Genomic DNA, 22,342 nt, shown 5'->3' on the forward strand with positions numbered 1-22,342 from the left:
AAATTCCAGGTAACAGGAGAATAGAGGAGCTTTACCCCTCCTATGGCACAGACCCCATGGGTCACGTCCATCACTGTACCGCCAGGACCTACCAGTCTTGGGCGATATAGGTTCTCACCAAATAACTGTTGAAGGAGTAAATGACCATGATCAGTGAAGTAGGAACTAATATGCACTGTTCTGTGAATACGAATGAGATTGGTCTGACTACCAAGTGGAGGGTACAACTTGGGGACAGGTAACATAACATAGATGATGGCAACAAAAAATGATCAGGATTTACTGAGCTTACTCAGTACATCCTTCTCTGCTAAGCATGTTAATATGTTCTCCCTGGATTCTCTCAATAACCTCAGAGGTGGGTGCTGTTGCCATTCCTACTTTATAGCTGGGGCGCAGAGGCTCCTGGGAGCTGGGCAGCTTGGCCCCGGGTCACACAGCTGCAGCTGTGACACGTGAGCCCAGGGGCTCTGACTCCTGTTCTCATGAGACATCTGACAGAGGCTCAAACCTGGACCCTCTTCCCACCTGTGTCCCCTCCTAGGCCACCGGCAGCTCTCTGATGCGTACCACTTTCTGACAGCAGGCAGCTCCTGAGTTGAGACCTGGCTTTTCCCAGGTGCAATGCTGGTGCACCACACAGGTGAATAAAAAACTCATTTTTTGTTTTGAAATCATTACAGATTTACAGAAACTGCAAAGCTACTACAGAGAGGTCCTGTGTCATCTTCCCCCATTTCTACCAAAGGTTACGGCTTACATAACTAGAACATGGTATCAGGTCCAGAAAAAAAGTGGACACTGGTGTGGCATGTGTGCCTAGTTGCATGTCTTGTGGTCACACTGTAGGTCTGTGGAAATGCCACTGCCATCTGGATACAGAACTGTTCCCTCACCACACCACCTTCTTCTCCCCCACCATTTCAACCTCCTGGCAATACCGCTCTGTTCTCCAGCTCTGTAATTTTGTCGTTTCGAGAATGTTAGAGAAATGGAATCATACAGTATTTTATGATAGCTCTTCAAAGTTATCCTAAGAGTAAGACTTTATCCATTTGTTTGATTTGTAAAAGAACATAAAACAGCCAACAAAAGAAATGAAAGAACGAAGCAGAATAAGGAAAGTTTCTGTTCTCACTCTGCTGTTTCTACTATGTGACTTTTGATGAATTACCTACCCCAAATCTCAGTCTCCTTGTCTGTAAAAATGGGTCGAAGGTTTAAGGATTAAATGAGGTAACATGTGAAAGCACTTGGCAAGCGGCAAGCACTCAATAAATTCTAGCTGTTTGTTATTATTAATAACAAGCCAAGGAAGCCTCTGTGCCTCTTTATAGAAAATTAGGCTCTTAACGGTCACAGACGATTAAGGAAGTGACCACGCCAGCCCTTAAATGACCTCAGGTCATGCTTCCCAAGACTCCACCGTGGAAACAACTGGGGACTTTTAAAAGGCACTTCCAACAGGCATCTTCGGGCGCACACCCTCATGAGAACAAGCAGCCACTCCCCATGCCAGATTCACCAGGGGGCCGAGAATTCTGAAAGCGGGACAAATGGCCAAGAGCTCTCTGTTTAGCACAGAATGCCTCCAGAGGACAGCCAGGGTTTGTGCAGAGGCCCCCGGCAGCACACTGAGCGCAGAGAAGGGGATGGTGCCAAAGAGAGGCAGGGGTCAGATGTGTGATTGAATTAGGTGCTGCATGGATACCCCACAAAGCTCAGCATCACTCAAAGGCTGGATGTGAGATGGACGACAATGGCCCACGCTACCCACAAGGTCACCCTTCCTATGACTAGCTATGGAAATCTGAAAAAAACTCCCCCAAAAATCACATATGCAAAGACTCCATTATATAGTCCAGAGAGCACTTGACTTTGAGCCTTTGAGTAGCTGGGAACCCAGCACAAATGGCCGGCTATATCTTAAGCAATATCCCCAAGGCCCATTGAAAATGGACAAAAACGGGTATTCAGGATCCTTCATGATTTAGTGAAAGTGGCATTGTCTGTGCCTTTGCATGGCACCAGCAGGGGTGGGATCAAGGGCGCTCCTCCTGATGGCAGGGTCACCCCATGTGTCTCCTGTTCCCTTGGACTTTTCAACTCCCCTGGCCTGCATTCACTCTCACTTTTTCTCCTTTGAAGTTAAAGAATACTGCCTCATCTATCACTGACATGTTGGGTTTCAAAGGGACTGGGAGTGAATTCACTTTTTTTTTTTTTTTTTAAACAAATGAGAAGGGCTCAGCTGGGAAGAGAAAAGGAGAGAAGGAGGGAAGGAGGGAGGGAGGGAAGACAAGAGCCAGTGCTGGCTGCTTTCTTCCAGCTCCACACTCAGGGGAAGCCCTCATGTGGCATCTAGGCCTTGGGTGAGGGGACAGAAGCTTTTGGGGGTGTGCCACATATGGCTACTCAGGGCCCGTATGTGCACCCCCGGACTTGCTTACTAGACTGCATATTGTGTTTCCAGGCCTGCTTACTGTCCTTTGGAAGGCACACATGCTTCTGCAGCTTCCAGGAACACTCACTTCCCTTGAACAGGGGAAGAACCTGTGGCGGGGGACGTAAACGCACCAGACTTGCTTGGCTGGCTGCTCTGTGGGTGTCTTTAACCAGATGGTCCGAAGCACCTCAAGTTCAGGGGGTCCCCAACTGATGCTTGCTCTTTCTCCCTGGGGGGTGGGGGCCCTCCTGGGTGGCATCGCAACCACCTGGCCACCCAGTCAGAAAACCCAGGAGTATCTAGAAGCACCCCCTCCCTTTTAGGGGTCTGATTCCACCTACTCAGCATCTTCCTCATCTGTGCCTTCCCATCAGCTGTGTGACCTCAAGTTAGGGCCCCAGGGGGTCTCATATGGATTCCTGATGCAGCCATCTCACTGACTCAACTGTGGTCCACCTTGACCCCTTCCAATTCACTTTCTAGAGAGCTGCCAGAAAGATTTTTCTAAAAAGAAAATCCCATCCCATCATTCCCATATGTGAAATGCACTCATATTTCAGGGCAGAGGAAAAAAGGTCCTCCAAGATTGGCCCTCGTCATATCTCCCACTGCCACCGTGAACCCTTCTATGACCCACCATGCCAATGGCCCGCACCTCCCAGAACATATCAAACTCTTGCACTGCTCTGCCTGAAACACCCTTGAAGAAGACATTCCCAACCAACTCTCAACTGCTGTCCTTTACTAGAACAGGAATCTTTTCCCAGATTCTATAACCCAGCACGAAGCATGTTTGAACCATGTGTTTCTTAGAGACAGGGCCATGTTTTACCTGTCTTACAGTGACTGATACAAAGTTGATAATCAATGTTCTTTTCTGAATTCTTTTGCTACAGTATCTTTTCCCATGGAAGAAAGATGGCAGGCTTCTACTTAGCTTGGCCGAGGTTGGTCATTTCACAGATTTCTATCAGACGTTAGCAGCACATCCTTCCCAGGCAAGCAATCCTTGGCCTCTCACCCACATCAGGCTTTCTTCCCACCAAATTACACTCCAGCTGTTCTAAGGAAAACCCAGTTCCAATGGCAGTCATAACTAGCAAGCTGCTTTGTTGACTATAATTTTTAAAAGCCTCTTGGTTATGAGATTAAAGCATGATTGGGTGACTCACTGACATGGGTGTTTGCATGTAATTGACAAAGTCCTGTGCTTGGCACCATTTACCAACCCGACTTTGTGCAGCAGTCAGAAGGATTTATCTAGAAAATTTAGAGGTTTTTCTCTTATCATCTTCATCCTCCTTTAAGAAGATACAATCTTCACTTTTATGCCAAATCTTAAGCCCAAGAAACCTCATATCTGTTTAAAAGCCACTCCTGAAGCAGTTTCTGATGCCCGCACCTCCTTTCTAGATGGTTCCTGATGGGCACCATGCCTAGCAAGGCTCTCAGGACTACCCCATCCCAACTATGCTCAGTTACATGTCTGTCTCAGTTACTGGAACTATGTTAAAAAAAAAAAAAAAACTGAGCCTAGGAAATAAGCGTTTTAAAAAAGAAGAAAGAACCGAAATGTAAATCCTAAAACTATAAAATTTCCAGAAGAAACAGGGAAAAATCTTTATGACCTTGGGTTAGTCAGACATTTCTTAGCTAGGACACCAAAAGTAAAATCTGTAACAGAAAAATTCAATACACTGGACTTCATCAACATCTACAGCTTCTACTCTTCACAGAAAGAGTGAAAAGTAACAGAATGCAAAGACAAGCCAAAGACCTGGATAAAAAATTTATAAATCACATACCTGATAAAGGGTATATGTAATAAGAAATTAAACCACCCAATTAAAAAATGGGTGAGAGATATGAACATGCACTTCACCAGAAAAGATATGCAGACAGCAAATATGCACATGAATTAGTAGAGAATTGCAAATTAAAACCACCAATGAAATACTTCTACACACCTATTAACATGGCTAAAAAAAATAAACAATCCAACAAAAACCTGACAATACCTAGTGCTGGTAAGCATGGAGAGAAACGAAAACTCTCTAATTGTTGGTGATGGTATAGCCATGTCAAGAAAAGTGTAGAAAAGTGTCGCAGTTTTTTGTGTTTTTTTCTTGAGGGGGGTGGGGAAGAGTAGAGGGAGACAGAAAATCTCAAGCAGGGTCCATGCCCAGCACAGAGCCTAACACAAGGCTCCATCTCATGACCCTGAGATCACGAGCTGAGCTGAAATCAAGAGTTGGACATTCAACTGACTGAGCCACCCAGGGACCCCTTGTTTGCCAGTTTTTAAAAATAAAGTTAAATACACACTTGCCATATGATCTAGCAATTCCCCCTTCTAGGTATTTATCCAGTGAAATGAAAACTTAACCATCACATTGAAGCCTGTGGGTGTTTATGACACCATTATTCTATAATTGCCCCAAGCTGGAAACCACCCAAAAGCCCTTCAACTGGTAAATGGATAAACAAACTGGACCACCTACAACATCATGGAATGATGTTTCTCTACAACAAAAGGGAATGACCACAGGTACACACGACCACGTGGTAAAGAAACCTCATGGGCATGATGCTAAGTGAAAGAGCTAGACTCAAAAAACTACCAACTGTGTGGTTCCATGTGTATGACATTCCAGAGGAGACAGCACGATAGGGACAGAAAACTATCAGTGGCTACCAGGGGCTGAGTGTAGGGAGAGGGCATGAGTACAAAGGGGGAAGTAGAAATTGTCTAGGGTGAGAGAACTAAACAAACAAACAAAAAACCCTGGAATTTTACTGTATGTAAATTATACCTCATTAGGGAAAAAAGTAATTCTGGCTAAAAATACGGCTGGTGGGTGTAATGCTAAGGGTCTAAGGAGTGCCTAGTGATTGTATATAAAATTTGCTCTTTTATAGAAATGGCAAAGAGAGGACTCAGGATGCGGGAGGTGATCAAGCCCACAAGCAATAAAACAAATGCAAGTCAAAACAATCATGAAACACCATTTTCAACCTATCATAATAATGAAGATTAAATAAAACCCACAAACTCTCAATTTGGTGAGATGCAATGACAATACACTATTGTTCCTGCTGGGGAAAGCCTAAATCAGTTTAACCTTTCTGGAAAATTTGTATCAAAAGCTTTAAAAATGTACACTCTTTAGGATACAGAGAAAAATGTTATTACTAGATGAGGAGCGACGAATGCCTATACTGGCCTTACTTGTTAATTTCTAAATTTTTGTGAGACAAACCACACATTACAAATAAAATAGTAAAGCTAATCAAAAAGAGAAAAGAGTCACAGAAAAAAAGTTAATTCCCTACAATCCGGTCATTCCAAGAGTGTATCTCTAAGGAAATAATACAAAATGATTTTAATTTCATACAGAATATTAATTGCAGTGCTATTTATGATAACAAAAGCTAAAAGCAGTCTAACTATAACAACATTGAGGAAGGCTTATGTCAACTGAAACTTCTGCATCTTTTCTTCTTTGAGTAACTTGGGAGTAGGATGGGTGTTTCATCTTCTTCCCTTCTTTGCTCACAAACCCTGCAAGATACCCCCTGCTTGTGAATCCAGTATCATGTCCTAAGTGCCTGAACCCCTGTTCCAGTCTGACCTCTTGCCACTGTGCTTCCTCTACCCACCTGGCCCAACTGGATCACTCCTTCCTGTGGAGTAGTAGGAGAGGACCTGTCCTTACCCCTCCACCTCCATTTCAAATCCTTCCCCTCTCTCTAGAGGCAAGTGAAAGATAGCAAATGGAGGGAAGTCTTTCCACACCAAGACTGCCAGTGACCCCTGCACCTCCACCGTAGCTCTGCTAGAGCTGGCTCTTCTGTGAGGACAGCAATGGGGTCCTTCTCAGCGCCCAGCCACACAGCTAACACCCATTTACTGTTACGTGTCAGCACTGTCCTATGGGTACAAGTCACTAACCTAACAGTATCCCAATGGCATAGGTACTATTATTATCTCCATTTTAATGATGGTTGTCTCAGGAACAGTATCTTCACTAGTCTTTTTTATGATTGTATTTTTAAGTAATCTCTATATCCAACACAGGGCTCAAACTCGGCTCAAACTCACAACCCTGAGATCAAGAATTGCATGCTTTACCAACTGAACCAGCCAGGTGTCCCCCATTATATCCATTTTATGATTACCTCGGGGATAAGTTATTTCATTTTACTCATTATCTTAGGAGACTGAGGCACAGAAAACTTAAAGTCCCATGGCTAAGTGCAAGAGTCAGGGTCAGAATCTAGGAGGTCCAGTGCAGGGTCCACGCTCCAAGTCTTCACTGCTTTGTAGCTGGTGGCAAGGAGAGAAGGGAATCTGGGCCTGGGGCAGTCTGGAGCAAAAGCGTGTACCAAAAAGGAGTTCAGAGCTAGGCCTCTGGGCAACCAGGACAGATCTCTACAGAAACTGAGAAATCCCGGCAACAAGGAGTCAGGAATCCAGGCCAGGAAGCTGGATGGCCAGGCAGACCGAGGAAAGGGAGAAGCTCAGAGCTTTGCTCCTGCTCTGCTTGAGCTCAGGAGTGTGTCCCTACAGGCCAGACAGGGACGCAGGCGAGACTTAGAGCTTGGTCCCAGTACTTGGCCAGGGTGGAGGGCAGGAGAAGGGAAGCGGAGAGCCCCTTGTTATTTACAGAAGGAAACTGATTGTAGCAAATCAGTTTCAAACTGCCCCATGGCCAAGCATGCATTCTGGGAGCTCAGTAAAGGCTCCCTGCTCAAATGTACTTCAAACCCTGCAGACTGTTATTCATTAGCAAATTTTCTTATTTAGGAGCTTGCCAATTTAATGCTGACAAGCAGATAAGAAACCTGCTGGGATTCCCTCCCTGGATGTTGCCCTTCGGGGTCTGGCTCATTTCTTTCTACTCTGGCAGATTTCCTTTACCCCAGGGGGTCACAATTCAAGGGGCAATTAAAGAATTTCTAATTTATTTTCAGCATTTCCAGCGTTTTTCTTATAGCAAATTGCTAATTTCTATTTTGTACAGGAGAAAACTTTTAAAAACAGATTGACCTTGTCTCTAATTGACTTTTAAAGTAGGCCCTTCAAACCATAGCAAGCGTTCTCATATAAAACACCTAGGCGGCCATGTCCACACAAACCCAATGTGGCCTATTATCCAGGCTTTTCCCTGGCACCCACCTCTTCCAGTCCCTCCGTGAGACATTAGGCTACTTGGAGCTCTGGGACACGGAAAGCTGAGGCCATGTTCTCTTCTTTTTGTCCCCAATACCTGGCACAGTCCTTGTACCTGGTAGATGTTTATTTATTTTTTTTTTCCTGGTAGATGTTTAAAAAAATGTGGGAAATAAAAAAGATAAATAAATCAAAATAGGGATCAAGTTACAAACTACTTTTAAAGCTCTTAAATTCTCTTTAGTTTAAAAATGTCTGCCACATGCTATTTAAAATGAGAATGGAAAAAGTACTACAAAACAAACTGTGTTACAACAATATTATTCTTTAAAAATGTGGGAATTCCTTGAGGAAGAACGGGACCATATCTTCAAGTTTTAGACTTGACATAAAATGGACACCATGTCCTTGAGCACCCACTGACCTCAGGTGACATTCACAGCGCTGCAAACTGCTTTAACATGTCTCTTCTGTGCCAACACCACAGACTGATGGGTGAGAAGTTGCAGCAAGGTATCTGCCTTCTACACAGCTGATACTCAAGAATGCAGGCAAGGAGGGAGATGGAGGTGATAAAGAAATGAAATTATAACATGAAATGAATGAAAACCTATGAAGTGCTGCATCTGGACCTAGAGAAGTAAGGGATGAGGTGGCTCACTTGGAGGAAGTGAGGTATGTGGGACTGCAGTGAGCAGCGGAGGCCTAGGCTCTGAGAAGCCAAGGAAGGACGAGGAAGGTAGACGGGTTGGTGGGACACAGGGAGCATCAAACATGGGCCATGGCACAGAGGGCCTTCAAAGCCAGGAGGCACTGGGATTTGATGGAGCAATCTAGTCGCTTGCAAAGGCTGGTCTGAGATTAGCAAAATGAGAAAGAGGTGTTCCACAAAGCTCAACCAAGTCTTTTTGTCATTTTGGTGCTAAAATGTTTTCATTTGAAAATCGTGATGACAGTAGATGATAACTAGCTTTTTAAGACAATATCCTTGTTTGGCAAAACTAAAACCTAGCCATCCTATATCCTGTCCTGGAATATTTATGGAAACCTTACTGCTCCCTAAAACTTGTTTCAGGAGACGGCAGGTCTTTGAGTGACAGGTGAAAGCAGGGTTTGGGGAAACTCAGTCTGGCAGAGGAGTTTAGCACAGGCAGTGAACAGGAACAGACCCCCCCTGGCTCACTGGACCATGGAAACCAAAATCAATTGAGCCAGCCCTGAGAAGCAGTCATGGTAAAATCCAAGGGTCAGCTGCATGGGTTCCCTTTCCCCAATGCAGGTTTTACTAACGTCAAAGGATTCCACATCTCTTATGTAGCTGTTTGGCTAACATTCGAGTGACGTGGGGTGTGACATGGGGGCAGGGTGAGGATGTGCAGAGTGTCCTGTGAATAGAAAGGGGGAGAATCCAAGCACTTGCTAAGCATTAAGTACAATTACCCGAAAGAGCCGTGGAGGAGCCGAATCCGTCATCGAGGCCACTAACCTGAAAGCCTTACATCTCAGAGGAACAGGGGGTGCCGGCCACTGCTCCACTTGACCCCCAGAAGTTTCTGATATATCATCCCATAAGCGTGACAGTCCTCTGCCTCCCTTCTCTGCCCCCTGGAAATGCTAGGGACTTAAGTCTGAGTCATCTGGGCACACTCTCAACTCCAGCTGTGATGTGAGTTATCTACTCTTCCCAGACAGCCCAGCAACAACTAACATAGAACCTCTGTCTTGTGCAAATCATTTCCATGAGAAGCAAGACTAGGCTCTGATCGGAATTCACAGAGGGAGCAGAGACCGGGGATCCCATCGTGGTACACAAATCATTCCCATTTTGTCACGTGGGTAGGGGACAGCAGCTGACATTAGCTCACCCCACAGGGAACCTCTGTGAAAGGCAGGTGGGGGTGGCACAGATCTGGTGCTTTGCCCACCTGTCCACATTAGCAAGCCTGGTCTCCAACAAGCCTCAACATTTCCGTTCCCAGGGCAGCATACTGGGGGTCTCTGCCTTCCCCTGGAGAGCCTCCTCTGCCAGGCTCCCCTCAGGGATATAGGCTCCCTGGTCTGAGGACACAGAGGTGAACACAGAAGTGCTCAGGATGCCTTAGAAGCACTGCCAGCCCCCTGGGGTGCTGAAGCTTCCTGTCTCTTCACACCTGTCCAGGCAGCTCCACCTTGAGAAAGTCCTCATTACACCCTGTTCTAAACCTTGGATGCCTTGGCAAGGAATCAAACACCCAACCCTTCTATTCAAAGGGAGAGGAAACCTCTCTGATTTATAATGTGCATTTAATTCTCTTACATAAGCACACCTCTCTTCTAGGTCCCTCTCCCAGATCATAGCCACCATCTTCTTTTTAAAAAGAGCAATATGTACAGAGATGCTCAGAGGCCTTGAAATGCCTGTTAGAAACAAGCACTGTGCAGGGGGTGGAGATACAGAGATGAATATGATACTGTCCTTACCCTTCAGAAGTCAGTCTTAGAGATGGAAACAGGGAAGAAAATGGAAAATGACAAAGCAATGAGATAATGGGATCAGGACAGGTGACAGGGTGGGGGAGCCTGGGTGGCTCAGTGGTTGAGCATCTGCCTTTGGCTCAGGGCGTGATTGAGTCCTGTGTCAGGCTCCCCAGAGGGAGCCTGCTTCTCCCTCTGCCCGTGTCTCTGCCTCTCTGTGTCTCTCATGAATAAATAAATAAAATCTTAAAAAAAAAAAAAAAGACAAGTGGCAGGTATAAATCAAGTGCTAGGGGAGCCCTAAGTGGGAGGGGGGGCGCTGGCTGATGCAAACCTCTCTGCAGCAGGACTGCAGGTTCAATCTTTAGGTTCTGGGAAACCTGCAAGCAGCAAGCGACAGCAGGCAAGTGAGAAGCTTCCAGAAGCAGGGTAGAGGCCAAGTTCTGCTGAGGATCTGGACTGGCCATTCTGAGCAAGAGCAGAAGCATCAGCTCTAGGTTCCCTCAGTGGCCATGGTGTGGGCGGGCTCCCAGGGGCACTGGAAGGCACCACATGGTGAAGGTCACACGAGGACCATCTCTGGGGTACCTGGCCTGGTAGGGGGACACACTTCTGTCTGTTTCTGGCTACCTTTTGCTCCCTCTAGTCACTCCAACCAGAGTTTCTTTTTATAACATTCACTTCGGGGTTGTTCCAAATGCTTGAACCCACTCAAGCTGCCTTCACTGATCCAAACTTTATCAGTCACAGAATATACCCGTCTCAGTCTGCCTTGTGTGTCTCGTTCTCAGTGGGCTCAGAACTCAAGAGGAGAGAGTAGTGCAACAGGGTACATGCCATATTGTGGCAACAGGGGGGATATTCCTTGGCCCTCAGCTCTTCCTCACCTGCCGTGCCCTTGCCTGGCACCACTGTGTGAGTTAGGGTTTCCCTTCCCAAGCCAGCCTTCTTTCACAAATCCCATCCCATCTAACAAACCATTCCTTCAGCCTGCTCCATGTCAACGGGCTATGCCCTTGCTTTTATCTTCCTGGAGTTTCCTCTAAGTACACAGAATTCTTCTCAAGTTCACTATGCAACTGGAAGGTAGGAAGTTCGTCTTCCATTGCCTCAGGCTCCTTCCTAGGACTATGAGCAGTACTTGTAACACAACAGGAACTTAAGAAATATCTGTCCAGTGAGGGTCCGAGATCATGTCTGAGTCTGTATTTTAACAACTTCCAGAATAATACTACCTGTATTCCTTCTAATTTTTGAAAATTATGAGTAAATGACGATGTGACACGCCTAAAGGAAGGATGAGCACATGAAGAGTTTGGGGTTTTAATAACAAGCTGCTCGGCACAGTTACTCTGACCCTTAATGACATATGTTAGCTTTTATGCACATGTTAACAAGCCACAAATAGCGCTTAGCTCCCACAGGGGCTATAATTAGTGTTCCTTATACACAACTAGGTCAAGTTTTCAGGTCTGTCTCTTGCTCATGCCTTGGGATGTATTAAGTATGGACTGTTTTCCCTGATTCCATAGGAAATTAGAGTGCCATTGATCCATCTCTCTTGTTCCCTGAGGAATGACCAGGGCTCCCTGTGCTCCCAGGTTCTCCCTGAAGCCTGAGGCTGCAGCTCCTTCTGCCCAGCTGCTCCCCTCTCCTCCACAGAGGCCGTGCTAGATGGCCTCTGGGTGCCCATTCGTTCAAAGGACCACAGGTTCTTGGCTGGCAATTTATTTATAAATGAGCTGGATACATCTGAATGAAAACTGCTGATATAATGAGTATGAAACTGGTAACTGGGAAAAGTAGGGGGAAAACCTGACAGGCTGATATTCTTCAAACCTAATTCTAGAACTCTCTCTATGCCTGAAATAATGCACATTTATCAATGCTTAAACAGAAGCCCTGAACTTCTAGTGGAAGCCTTCCTGTACTGTTTACTACTCCCCTAAAGAGAAGTATTGCGATTCATATGACAGTAAGATTACGTTGTAGAGCTACTCTGTGCTCTTTAGTCTCTCTCTCTCGCTCTTTTTAAAATATTTTATTTATTTATTTGAGGGAGAGTGAGAGAGCACAAATGGAGGGAGGGACAAGGTGGGAGGAGAGACACTCAGGCAGATTCCCTGCTGAGCGTGGAGCCTGACACAGAGCTTGATTTCATGACCCTGAGATCATGACCTGGGCTGACCAAGAGTTGGATGCTTAACCAACTGAACCACTCTGGCACCCCTGTGCTATTTAGTCTTAATTCAATTGGATTTCTTTATAATCATTCACATCAGGCCAACCCAAGGCTATTATACACAGGAGGTAAGAGCCTTGGGCTAGTGAATTTCAAATGTTCTCTGAGGATCTGAAAATGCAACGATAATTCTTAGCACCATTTTAAAAAGGATGGGTATCTTTATGGATTCTAATGAGAGGAAAGAAGGACCTCACTTTGGGGCAGGAAGTTGCTCTCTGGTCTCAGCTTCAGCAAGGGATTAGCAAAAATGCTTTCAACTACGTCTCTCCAGCCATTTTAAATTTTGGGACTCTTGGGGCGCCTGGGTGGCTCAGTTGGTTAAGCATCCGACTCCTGATTTTGGCTCAGGTCATGATCTTAGGGTCCTGAGATCAAGCCCCAGGTTGGGCACTGCACTGAACGTGGAGGCTGCTTGAGATTCTCTCCCTCCCTCTGTACCTCCCCCAACTCCCTTTCTGTCCCTGGAGTCTGCTTCTCCTCTTTCTGCCCATCCTCTTGCTTGTGCTCTCTCTGTATCTCTCTCTCCCAAAGAATAAAGAACCTTAAAAAAAAAAAAAAAAAAGATCATCAGTTTGTCAAGGCTTACCAAAGCCCTTTCCTCTCTTGGATCTGTGATTTTCTCCTGCCCCACAGCCTCTCTTTCAGGTCAGGTCCTTGTCATTTCTCTGGTGGACTGTGCAATTCCTCTTTTGTTCCCTTTCAGTTTACTCTACATACCATAGGCATCAGCTCTTGCCACAACACAGTTCTGATCATGTCACTTTCATAGTTAAAATCATTACATGGCTCCCCTAGTTCATTCCTGCAGACTTGAGGGCCTAGCCTCTGCCTCCTTCCCTAGCTATTCCCCTCACTGCATCTACACCATATAATCTGGAACAATCTGCCATTGCCCAAATGTGCTATCTCTTGATCCTCCCATGCCTGCACCACCAGTTTGCTTGAAATGCTTTCCCTTGCCTTCGGGGCCTGGCTAGCCCCTAAACCTTTTAAAAGCCCTAGAGTACACACTGTCTCTGCTGGGAAATCCTCCCTGATCCCCCGAGACTGTGCTGGTTCTCTCCAACATACTCACCACACTCTTAATTTTCTGTGTGGTCTACTGGCTCCTTCAGCTCACTATAAACCTAAGATCCTGGACTGAGTCTCATTCCTTCATTCCTTATTCCTTCATCTCTAGCACCTTGCATATACAAGGTACCCAGTAAATGCTTTCAGGAGACATGTGGAATGAAGGACTCTATGACTAAGATAATAGAGACCAATTCTACGAATATGTCTGACCATCGGATAAGTAACTTATTCTTGTGCTTCAGTGGTGATGTAAATAACAAGACCAAGGAAGAGCCAGATAGGATGAACAGCCCATTCTTTTTACCTTGCACCAAATATCACACTACAAAAACTAAACAGTAGAGGGTCAGAATGCTCATTTCTTACTAACAACTGTGTTGGAGAGGAGGAAAAAAAGAATTCTAAACTATAACTTTAAACATGTGATTCAACAAAACATATTGCTACATACAACAGCAGGGGCAGGGTGGGGAGAGAAATGCCACCCAGACTCCTTTGGGCCGGCATTGGCCATGAGCAGTCTCGCCCTATGAGCCAGCATCTCTGCAGGCGGGCTGGGGGTGAGACCCAACTGTGCAGAGGCTGCTAGCTCACAGAGGTGGGAAATGAGAGCCACTGCTCTTCTTGCTTCTGGCTAATTAAAGCTACCTGACTGTAACTAGGGTAAGGGAACTGGTGCTAAACGGATTCATTCCTCTACTTCTGGCCTCCAATTGGATCTGCTCAACATGGTACTAATCAAAGGAATAATTTACTTAATTGCATGAAACCACCCCCAGAGCTAACTTAGCACAATGGTTCTCCATTACCTCACCTCCCTGGTGCAATGACGATGAGCTACTAATAGCGGCCTGGGTAACAGAGCTGAATTTCATGTGAGCGGGGGTCAGTGAGCTATGGACCACAGGCCAAATCCAGCCTTCTATCTGCTCTTGTGCAGCCCATGGGGTGAGAATGGTTTTTACATTTTTAAATGATTGAAAAATAACCAAAAGAAGCATACTATTCTGTGAAATGAAAATTACATCAAATTCGAATCCCAGTGTCCTTAAAGTTTTATTGGCACACAGCCTGCCCATTGTCCATCTGTAGTTACTCTCACATCACAACAACAGAGTTGAGACAGAGGCCATATGGCCCACAAAGCCTAAAATATTTACTATCTGGCCCTTTATAGAAAGTCTGCTGACCCCTGACTTAATGACTGGGATAGCCCAAGGACATCCAGAATGGCATTCCACAGCTGCTTGGGTCCCAAAGTATTTAAAAGTTATTTCACCAACAAGTTCATCTTTACAACCAAGTCCACTCAAAGAATATGCCTGATGTTTGAACTTCAAAATCGTGCCAGGAAGGCATCATATAAGATATAGCTGAGAATTTCATAAAGGCTCCTTTAGTTTGGAGGAATCACCTAAGATGGAAATATAGGAATCCCTGGGTGGTGCAGTGGTTTAGTGCCACCTTCGGCCCGGGGTGTGATCCTGGAGACCTGGGATCAAATCCCATGTCAGGCTCTCTGCATTGAGCCTGCTTCTCCCTCTGCCTGTGTCTCTGCCTCTCTCTCTCTCTCACTGTGTGCCTATCATAAATTAAAAAAAAAAAAAAAAAGGAAATATAAACTCTCCTTCACTACAACTTCTTCTCAGTTCAGAAAATCAAAGGCTTAGTGGAAGCCATGCACATCCCTGCCAACCTGATGGGGGAACCCAGTTTCTTGCAGGTCATTATGGTGGTTTCTCACAGAAGTCCACCCACAGAGTGGTTGCTCTCTAAGTGCTAGCTCCTGACTGGGGAATGTGGAGGGAAAGCCCTGGAAAGCTGTAGGTGTAGCTTCCTGAAGATAATCAATATTCCCTGAGATGTCCGACTCTCAGGGAATATTGATTCTACTGACCAAGCTGCTACCCATCTTTCTTTAAGGTAACCACTAAGACACAGGACTCTAAAATAAGTTTGAGGCCTTGTCAGATCACAGGCAGTGTTATCTTCCTCTCTAGAGAGGAAGATGCCCGGGAGCAGACTTTGTGTCAGCATAAACAGAAGTGTCAGGCAGGCCCAAGTCATGGAGCAAGAACCAGAGCATGGAGGGAGGGCTTCTCACAGTCCCTCTTCCCCACAACTCAAGATTTGCATAATCATGTTCCTTCTACTACAAACACAAAGATATCTGGTTCCCTTTACAGGCAGGCATCTCTTTTCAAGAAACAGGGGTGACATACACGATAACAAAGAAAATGAAACCAGAATCTGTGTCAGAGTCTAGAATTAACATGGCAGCAGGGGATCCCTGGGTGGCGCAGCGGTTTAGCGCCTGCCTCTGGCCCAGGGTGCGATCCTAGAGACCCTGGATTGAATCCCACATCAGGCTCCCGGTGCATGGAGCCTGCTTCTCCCTCTGCCTGTGTCTCTGCCTCTCTCTCTCTCTGTGACTATCATAAATAAAATAAAAGAAAAAAAAAAAGAAAAAAAAAAACAAATTTATTTAAAAAAAAAAAAACAAAACATGGCAGCAGGAAATGTGAAGATGGGAAGAAGCCACCTGGAAGGAATACTATTCCAACTGTTCCAACCAAAAAGTACAAAGAATGCACTCGGCATCTGCATTTGCTTTTTGGGCAGTGAAACAAAGGAGTGTCATTTCCCTGAGCTAGAACCTCCGTACAATGAGGTTTGACCTCTAGGTAGAATAGACATGTGATGTGAAGCAGAAGATCAGGCTTTAAGGCAGTACTTCCCATTCTGTCCCACACCACAGTATGTAGAGAATGTGCTCATATTTGATAGCACACTAGGGCAAGCAGGCAAAACATCAGCAGGTGGTCCCCTGGGGAACCGGAGCTAGTCAGGTGGCCCGGAGGGCTGAGGGCACACCATCTGATGTGAGTGAGGCAGCTCCAGCCTAACGGGTTGACTGCAATCACCCAATGGCCAAGGAGCTCTCTATTCCTGTAGTTATGGCCTCCAAATCAGTCTGACCCTGACTCAACAAACAGGCACTACCCTTGTATCCCCACCTCACTCATTCTGAAGATCATCGTGGTGAACTGATTTCTTGGAAAAGTAAAACTTCTGGTTTAGCGGATTTATTCTATATCCAAGGGCACACGGTGTGACATGGAAGGCGTCCCCTCTCACAGAGCCTCTCTCATGGAGGCTGGTATAAAAGGGCCTATTTTTTCAGGAACACCACCAAAAATGTGGACATGGTGAAATGAGGCAAACAAAGCATCAGAGAGAAACTCCAAACAGCAGGCTGTGCCAAAAGCACCAAGGAAAAATGGATTTTTGCGAGGGCAAATGCAGGCAGCAGGCCCAGGGGGAACAAATGCGGTAACTCCTGAATGGGGCCATTTAGCTGATTTATAAAGGATCTCACCAGTGTCCCTTGCTGTGGGAGATTGATGTGCTCCTCCTTCTAAAGCTGTGGTCCATACAACTTGTTTTCTGGGGAACCAAGGAATCAACTCCAAGGATGTACATCCATTATTTTCAAACCTTAATTAACTGGAACCTAATTAGGACTTTTGAGGGCTCTCCCCCCACCCTCACTCTGAAGGGAAACTTTTCTCTCTTAAGTCAGCATGGTGTAAATGGAGGAAAATTGAACAAAGAGTTCGCTATCTGGATTTCTTGCATATAAGCAACTCATTTAACCTTTGCGGGGCATCAGCTTTCCAATGTGTAAATTGTGAGAGACAATGAGATGTAGATACCTAAGGTTATTTTCAGTAATAAAATTCTGATTCTAAGATAAGCCAACAGATCAGTATCAATTAATAATCTATGATCATTCTTCTACCTTGACTGCCATAGCCCTCCTACTGTAAAGTTGACATCACCTAACAGTGATCTTCTATAGTTTTGCAGTTAGAGAGCATTTCTTATATTTGGTCCAATCAAACACTGTAACAATCTGATAGGGTAAGATCTCTGAGATGTTATAACAAGCCTTCTCATTTGATGTGCTTGAAGCAGTAGTTAGTAAGTTATCATAGGAACCGGCTACAGAGGGGAATCAGAGCCATCTGGGTGGCTCAGTCTGTTAAGCATCTGACTTTTAGTTTTGGCTCAGGTCATGATCTCAGGATTTTGGGACTGAGCCCCTTGTTGGGCCCTGGTTAGCATGGAGTCTACTTGAGATTCTCTCTCTCCTTCTTCCTTTGCCTCCCCACCCCCGCTTGCACATGTGTATAAATAAATAAACACATACATACATATATACATACATACAATCTTTAAAAAAAATAGAGGGGAATCATATACAAGAGATCTTTATATATAGCTAATCATTTACCTTAATTTATATAAACGTAAATTCATTTTTAAAAATGTAAAGCTTTTAAAGAGAGGACAATTAGATTTTTACATTTTTCTGAATAAATTATATTCATAATTCATTATCTATAATTTATAGTTTCTCTTTAGTTTTAGAGAGAGAGAGAGAGAAAGGGAGAGAGAACTAGAGTGAACAGAAGAAGGGGTTCCATCTCACAATCCTGAGATCATGACCAGAGCCCAAAATCAGAGTCGGATGCTTAACTGCTTGAGCCACCCAGGTGCCCCTATAGTTTTTGTTTCTTTAAAAGAGAGGGAGAACTTAGACATCTGTAAAGCCATCTGAGTACAAAATTCTTCCTGAATTTTATGATTTCCCCCCTATTCTTTTATAGTTGTTACACCCAAACAGAATTTGTACAGATTCATTCTTATTGAATCTTTTCAAGCAATTTTAGTTTTCAGAGATGACGGCTTCCTTTTTTATGTTCTTATTTGACCCGTGTACCTTCTTTGACTCAGCTAAACTGAATGATTATCTGATACACACAACTGCCCTGGTGGGAGCAGAGGTAGGCGGGAGCGGGAGGTAGCCTACGCAGCACGCCACCCACACTGGTCACTGTGTCCTGTGCAAGGAAGGACAAGCACTGGCTGAGGTGATCGCAAGGCATCCAGGTAAAGAGTTCAAGAAGGCAGGAGGGGAAGCTTGTCAAGAACTTAGGAAGGAGGGCAGGGCTGGAGAGACAGATTTTGGTCACCTCAGCATCTAGTAAGTAGTAACAATCCTAAGAGGAGAGGAATTCATTCAGGAAGGGAGTGTGGATAGAGACAAAAAAGAGGGTGGGGTAGACTCCAGGGAACGTGAACACTCACGGGGGACAGCAGAGGAAGAGGCATCTGCAAAGGGACCAGCAGGACATTGCTGGAGATGTATGGGGAGAAGCAGAGAACCAGGAGCTGAGCTTCCAAGGGCCAAACGCAGAACAAAAGTCCAGGAAGCAAGAACTGAGAAGCATCCTTGGATCTGATAAGAGGGCAGCCACTGCTGAGTAAGAACTGGGGTGTTCATGCCCCACAAAGGACTTCACTGAAGGAAGCAAAGGAGATGTCCTATCATCCCCTGTACCTTTTGGTCCCTTTTCTACTGGCCTTGCTGTCTTCTTCAGCAGCCGCTCTTGGGCTGCAGGGGCCCAGGCCAGGGAAGCAGGAGCATGAGAGCTCCAGAAGATGCCCTGAGCCCCGCAAGCACAGGTGGAACGACTAGCCACTTGCCCCAGTTACTGCTTATTCCCAGGCCCAGGGCAGCAAGCGTTTGCAGTGCCTGCTGAGAAGCATTACTGATGTTTATCACAAAAGCTAGGATGCAATGAAATCTTCAACTAGAAAGTTTTAAAACAAAGGTTTTGAGATCCCTCCAAGCTGGAAGGCTCAGACAAAGACGCTCTGTGAGGTTACTCTCTTGCCAGTGGTCTCCATCAGCCAGGTCTGCTGCTCAACTCATTTTTCAATGCCCAGAGACTTCCCAACACAAACAGTGACCAGGCAGGAAGAGCAGGTTCTCGGGGGTTTGGGTAAGAAATAGAAATGAGAATTTCTGCACGATTTGGAACACAGGTCCTACTCTATAACATACTGACAACTAATGAGGAAAGGATTCCTAGGTCTTAAGAGCTGCTGCACATGGAAACGGACATGGAGATGTGACCAAGTTTGAGTGACAGCTACCTATGTCCCAGAGGGCCGCTGGCATGGTTGGGATACTGAAGAGCAAATGGTGCCATTGTGGACCATCATTTTCCTTAGCAGTCAACATTCTCCAATTTCCTCAGTTCTCTGCTTCTTCAAATACGAGTCCAGAATTTATAAACATAGGACTCTTTTTTGAAGGTAAGGAATAAAAAGAAATACTTTCTTTTTTAAGCCTCATGATCAGATACTGGTCAACTACCTATAAACTTCCATGTTTTCTCCCTCCATTCAGAGGGATGTGAGGTAGAAACTGAGGTAAGACTCAGTCTGGCCAGGAAAGACGAGCTGGCAGTTCTGGTCACAAGGCCACCCACACAGACACCACCCTTTTGTCTTGGGTCCTGTCAGTGGGCCTCGTGTGCCTGTGAAGTTCAGAGGATGGATGGCAGTTAGTCTCTGTCTGCCTCAGAGAATGCTGTTTTAGTGCTGTGACTGGGGAAAGAAGAAGGGAAGATCCCAAGACTGCCATGTTGAACCTCATGCATTCTGGGTTCAAGCATAAGTCAAATCTGTTGGTTGCACCCAAAAAAAGAAGTGACTGACTTGATCCAGACGTAGTGCGCCGTCCACAAACCGTTGTTTGCGTAACTCCTTTGCAATTTTGTGGAGATTCAAGACAGCCCGGTGTACCTCCTCACTGGTGTGCTCGGGGGAGATGGGGGGCAGCTCCTCCTCAGGGATTTTCTCGGTTGGGCTTTCAATCATGCTCTGTGCATGCTCGTAGCTCAGTTTTGTACAGGAGCGAATGATGGTCCGACCAAACCATTCACCAAGGATCTGCAAAGACAGATTATGAGGGAATTAAGAGGAGGATTTTTTTTCCAGGCCTTTCTTTCATGCAACCATTCATCCATACCATTCTACAGAGATTGACCAAGCACTGACTCTGTGCTCAGCACGGTGGTAGGTTCCAGCTAGGCATGAAGACTGATCAGATATGGCAGCTGCTGCCCTCAGGGGGCTCAGATTCTGAGGGATGGATTTAACAGGCATGGAGGTCGACAGAAGGTCTCCAAGCACACAGGTGGCACAGGCAAGGCACAGCAGGAGGGAAACTCAAGGTGAAGGGCCTGCTGGAATGCCTTTTCATTACCTTGAGTGAGTAGTCATCAGTAGCAAAATTGGAAGAAAGAGAAGGGACAGAGGGTAGATGCCAAAGGTGTGACACGTGGGGAATCTGTGGAGTTGGTAATGGGTCAGATGTGGGGTGAGGGAGAAAGTGGGGTCACTGGCAGAAACAGAGAACACAGATGAGAGAGGCAGGATGGAGGCAGAGAGAGAACAGTAATTCCAACTTAGTCTATTTGGGCCAGTTCTGTAAAGACAAAGGTCCAGAGCAGGGTTTCTCAGCCTCAGCAGTACTGTGTGGACTCATTCTTTGTTGTGGGGCCTAGCCTGTGTCCTGTAAAACGTTTGGTGATAATCCCTGGACTCCACCTGATAGATGCCAGTAGCCCCTCCCACAAAGCCAAGCTGACAACCAAAAATGTCACCAGACATTGCCAGACATCCCCTGGGGGAAACCTGGCCCAATCTGAGGCCCACTGGGCTCAAAACATACACCCGAGGTGAGTGGTGCTGTTTGCTGTGGTGGGATAACTGCTGATTTGTATTTTTTATCCTTTAAATTTCCCTATATCTTCTATAATGAGCATTTATTGCTGTTAAAACAGAAACAACACAAATATTAAAATATTTTTGGGACTCCTGTGTCTGAGGTGCAGGGAAGAGGTCCAGATGGTGGGCTCTGTAGCAGGCAGCTGGGGTGTGGGCCTGGGGAGATGACTTATCTACAGGGGCAAAGTTGGTAGCCCCGGCCAGAGGCCCAACAAAGAAAGAAAGGGCAAGGGAGAGCCAAGGCTGCATTCTTTACCACCTTCTCCATTTGGGAGAGGACAAAAAGAGAATCTGGAGAATGAAAACAGAAACCAAGAGAGCTCAAGGGATAGGAGAAAAATCAGAAGTGTCCTTTAAGAAAGTAGTACTCAGGGGCACCTGGGTGGCTCAGTGGTTGAGCATCTGCCTTCAGCCCAGGGTGTGATTCTGGGGGCCTGGGATCGAGTCCTACATCGGACTTCCTGCAGGGAGCCTGCTTCTCCCTCTGCCTGTGTCTCTGCCTCTCTGTGTGTCTCTCATGAATAAATAAATAGAATTTTAACAACAACAAAAATACTCAAAAGCCACAACAGACACATACAGAGCACTTACAAGGAGACAAGACACTTCCCACAGGCTGCCATCTCACTCAGGCAGCCACCCTATGACGTAGTATCTTCATTCTGAGGCTCAGAGTAAGTAACCTGTCTGAGGTCACAGGCTGGAGAAGGGCACAGCCAGAAACTGAGTCTGGGGTCTCAACCACTAGTGAGAGTCAAATGCCACTTGCATGTCAAGGAAGATAAAGAAAATGTCATTTAGCATTTGCTTATCCGTGATCTTAGGAAGACTTTGTAGGGGGAAGAGCATGGGGTGGGATGGGGTGGGAGCAGAGTCAGACTGCAAAGATTTCAGGCCCTGTGCTGTGAGTGGATTCGAGACATGTTGTCACACTGGTCCCTTCTACCCTCAGGGCAGCCAGAGCCCGCCTTCCATCAGTCTGGCACACATAACCCCTGTGCCACACAAACAGTGGCATCTCCTCTGTGCATCATGATGTGAAGAAGTCTGGGTTAAAGACAAGTGCATGGTTGGTGGAGGCAATGAGTGTGGATGACCGCTTCCAGGGGGCTGGCAGGCCAGAGGATTATGCTGGGTTTGTGGGGTGAGGGGAAGAAGCCAGTACAAAAGGAACGGGTCTCAGGCTAAGTGGAGGCACCCATCCGTGAGAGAGGCAGCTGTGGCAGGAAGACATGGGGAGGCGAGAGCACTCACATAGGCTAGCCCCACTCTCTGGGTTGGGAGGCAAAGGATGAGGGGGCGA

The 22,342-nt window shown here is 45.9% G+C and overlaps 1 protein-coding gene across 6 annotated transcripts in view; it reads right to left on the reverse strand.

The window, feature by feature from the left end:
- Positions 1–22,342, reverse strand: part of DIS3L2 (DIS3 like 3'-5' exoribonuclease 2) — a 349,588-nt gene that overhangs the window by 53,620 nt on the left and 273,626 nt on the right. For all 6 annotated transcript variants that reach the window (XM_041765744.1, XM_041765743.1, XM_041765745.1 and 3 more), the window contains one exon: positions 19,966–20,199. In XM_041765744.1, coding sequence (XP_041621678.1) covers positions 19,966–20,199 — 234 coding nt within the window. The remainder of the gene's footprint in view (positions 1–19,965; positions 20,200–22,342) is intronic.

The sequence above is a fragment of the Vulpes lagopus genome, chromosome 8, assembly GCF_018345385.1.
Source record: "Vulpes lagopus strain Blue_001 chromosome 8, ASM1834538v1, whole genome shotgun sequence".
NCBI classification, from domain to species: domain Eukaryota; kingdom Metazoa; phylum Chordata; class Mammalia; order Carnivora; family Canidae; genus Vulpes; species Vulpes lagopus.